Source organism: Populus nigra, chromosome 2, assembly GCF_951802175.1.
Source record: "Populus nigra chromosome 2, ddPopNigr1.1, whole genome shotgun sequence".
Classification (NCBI taxonomy): domain Eukaryota; kingdom Viridiplantae; phylum Streptophyta; class Magnoliopsida; order Malpighiales; family Salicaceae; genus Populus; species Populus nigra.
The window spans coordinates 47,479,556-47,482,137 of NC_084853.1; the positions used below are offsets into that span (position 1 = coordinate 47,479,556).

The 2,582-nt window shown below is 35.7% G+C and overlaps 1 protein-coding gene across 1 annotated transcript; it reads right to left on the reverse strand.

The window, feature by feature from the left end:
• Positions 1 to 1,171: 1,171 nt before the first annotated feature.
• Positions 1,172 to 2,339, reverse strand: LOC133682108 (WUSCHEL-related homeobox 4-like). Its single transcript, XM_062105371.1, has 3 exons — positions 2,116 to 2,339; positions 1,603 to 1,884; positions 1,172 to 1,482 (listed from the first exon to the last, which is right to left on the reverse strand). Exons 1-3 carry the CDS (start codon positions 2,323 to 2,325, stop codon positions 1,333 to 1,335), a joined length of 642 nt encoding a protein of 213 aa, XP_061961355.1. The 5' UTR covers positions 2,326 to 2,339; the 3' UTR covers positions 1,172 to 1,332.
• Positions 2,340 to 2,582: the final 243 nt, after the last annotated feature.

Below are 2,582 nucleotides of genomic sequence, written 5' to 3' on the forward strand. Positions count from 1 at the left end.
TTTTCAGAGATGTCATTAACATTTTGTGGAAGATATATAATTATCCAACCTGTTTTTTTGTCTTTCATGTTCTAATTTCGAAGAATTTAAAATCTGGTCCGTAGTTTGTTTCTTATAATATATATTCCACAGTGGTTTTCCATTCATTAATCAACACTTAGTTTGATTTCATGCTGCTATTTGAGTTTTGCTCTGACCATATATTTAAAAAATAAATGGTCACCTAATACAGGACACAGTTTTCCATGAGTTTCACATACAATTTTATCTTTAAATCTTGAATAAAAAAATACAATTTGTAACTTTTATTTAATATTTTTTTAAAAGTGTAACCATAAAAAACTATAATAATACCAAATACACACTAACATCACTTTTTTGTTTTCGTTTTTCAAGGATTTGGCGACACAAGTCTTCTTAAAGATTTCCAAACCCCATCTCATTTATTTCCGAATTCATAACTAATTAAGACTTGATAGGTATGGTATTTCTTGCTTTTAGATACTTTTTAAAAATATATTTATTTAAAAAATATTAAATTGATATTTTTTTATAATATCAACGTTCTAATAAAAAAATAAAAAAATTATTTTAATATATATTTTTTAAAAAAATACTATTAAAATTTATTTTGCTACACAATGCAACGCACTAAGTTTTAACTGCTGGAACTCACATTGGGATCACTTTTATCAAAGAGAAATTAATTATTCTTACTTGTTCGCATTTCAAATACACTTGTGATCATCTTTCCCTCCAAATATCCTTGGAAAGTTTTTTTTTTCTTTTTTTGAATCAATAATATCCCGGCATGGTTGATCAGGAGCCCCACATAACACCAACTGGTATTTCTTTTTCTTGGGAAAATGCATGTCAATCACTCTCAGCAAAATAAAGATAAAACTTTCATGTCTGCTTGGAGTTGATACGCTACTTTATGAAAGTCTTCCAAGCAGTGCAATATATCAATTTTTCTTGGAACGGTGGAAGAAGACACATCTCTTTTCCCATTTGAAACTTAAAATATGAGAGAGTAGGCTCAAGATTGGAACTAGGTGCGTGGACTTCAGTGTCCATAGGTTGCTCCTTTTAACCTAAAAGGTTTGTCTGAACTCTCAACAAGTTTTTTTTGTAGTCAAAACGATCACACACACCCACAAGAGAGATCGAATAAAGAGTGACAAAGAGCTTTGGTTCCAAGTCAGAAAATAGGGTACAAAGAGACAACTACTTGCCTTTCTTCTTTCTCGAAACAAAGAAAGAAAGTAAAAGCAGATCATCACAATGAAATTAACAAAATTGAATGAGATTTATTTTGTTTTTCAAACCCCTTCATCTTCCTTCCGGGTGCAATGGGAAAAGCTCCAGAGTTCTATCTCCCTCCTCTTTACATGACCTGCTTTCTTCTAATTCAAAGCATTCAAATGACCAGCTCCTACACTTTCTTTTGTATGGACTATCCTCATCTTTCTCCACTTCTCCCTGTGCAACAACAAGAGTAAATATATACATAAACTTATAACCAAAACATCGTTTCGTTTACCAAGTGAAAAAATCACGAATCAATTTAGTCTTTATGGCTGCTGAGACACAGTGACATACCCTAGTATCCAAAGATATAATGGTAATGGGAGATGGGGTTCTAGGACTATGGCTTAAACCAAGGCTGTTTCTCTTCTGTTTTTGCCTCTCGCGGGCTTTGTGGTTTTGGAACCAGTAAAAAACGTTCTTCCCTTCAATCTTGCCGTATCTGCTTAGTTGTGCTGTGATATCTTCTATTTGTTGCCCATTAGGAGTTCTCATTCCTCCCCTATACAACATCTCTAGTATCCCTATCTGCTCTTGTGTCGGGTTCCACCGTGTCCCTCCCGGGTGCGTTTCCCCCTACATGAATCAAATTTTCTAAATTTTTAGGTAAAGAAACCACCATACTTTAAGATGCCTTGCTATTTTTTCTTTTGTTTTACGTTTTTCTTTGACCAACTGTGTTACGATATGTCGTGTAATTTAATTCGATGTTTGGAGTAATTAAGCTAGCACAGAACCCAAGCAGATGTAATAAAAAATTAGTGATAGTATTGAACTAGCTAGGTAAGAATGATCAGGGGGACGTACCTGAGGGGAATCTTTCTTCTCGTCAGAGGAGGCAAGCTTTCTAGGACCGCTATCGGGTCTGATGAAGCTCTTGAGATCGAAAGAGGTTACACTATGATCTGTGTTGGCCAGCTTGGGAGCAAGAGGGCGTAAACGCTTGCAACCAAGCGTAAGAGAGGGTTCGTGCTCCCAAAATCCACGTGCCAACTGATGCACCTTCATGCTTCCCATGGTGAAGGACTGAATGAAAGGGAGTGGTAATTATATAGAGGGTGCTAAAGAAAGTGGGATATGAGGTGGTGCTTAGAAGAAACCAAGACCAAATCATGAGGGGAGGTTGACTTATGATTTCCATATTTTTAACAAAAGGAAAGACACCCAAAAATTAACACACAGTGAGTGACACAAATGTGTGATCGATCGAGCGTGTGGGTGTGTTAGTGAGTGAGTAACTGTGTGTTTATGCGTGTGGGTTGGCCCGTCAAATC

What these genes read in the sequence shown, in the direction of transcription:
- LOC133682108 (XM_062105371.1), bottom strand. Translation starts at nt 2,325, where the DNA reads ATGGGAAGCATGAAGGTGCATCAGTTGGCACGTGGATTTTGGGAGCAC. An exon ending in AGAAGAAAGATTCCCCTCAG is followed by an intron (nt 1,885 to 2,115) that starts GTACGTCCCCCT and finishes TGATTCATGTAG; the next exon opens with GGGGAAACGCACCCGGGAGG. An exon ending in TTATATCTTTGGATACTAGG is followed by an intron (nt 1,483 to 1,602) that starts GTATGTCACTGT and finishes GTTGTTGCACAG; the next exon opens with GGAGAAGTGGAGAAAGATGA.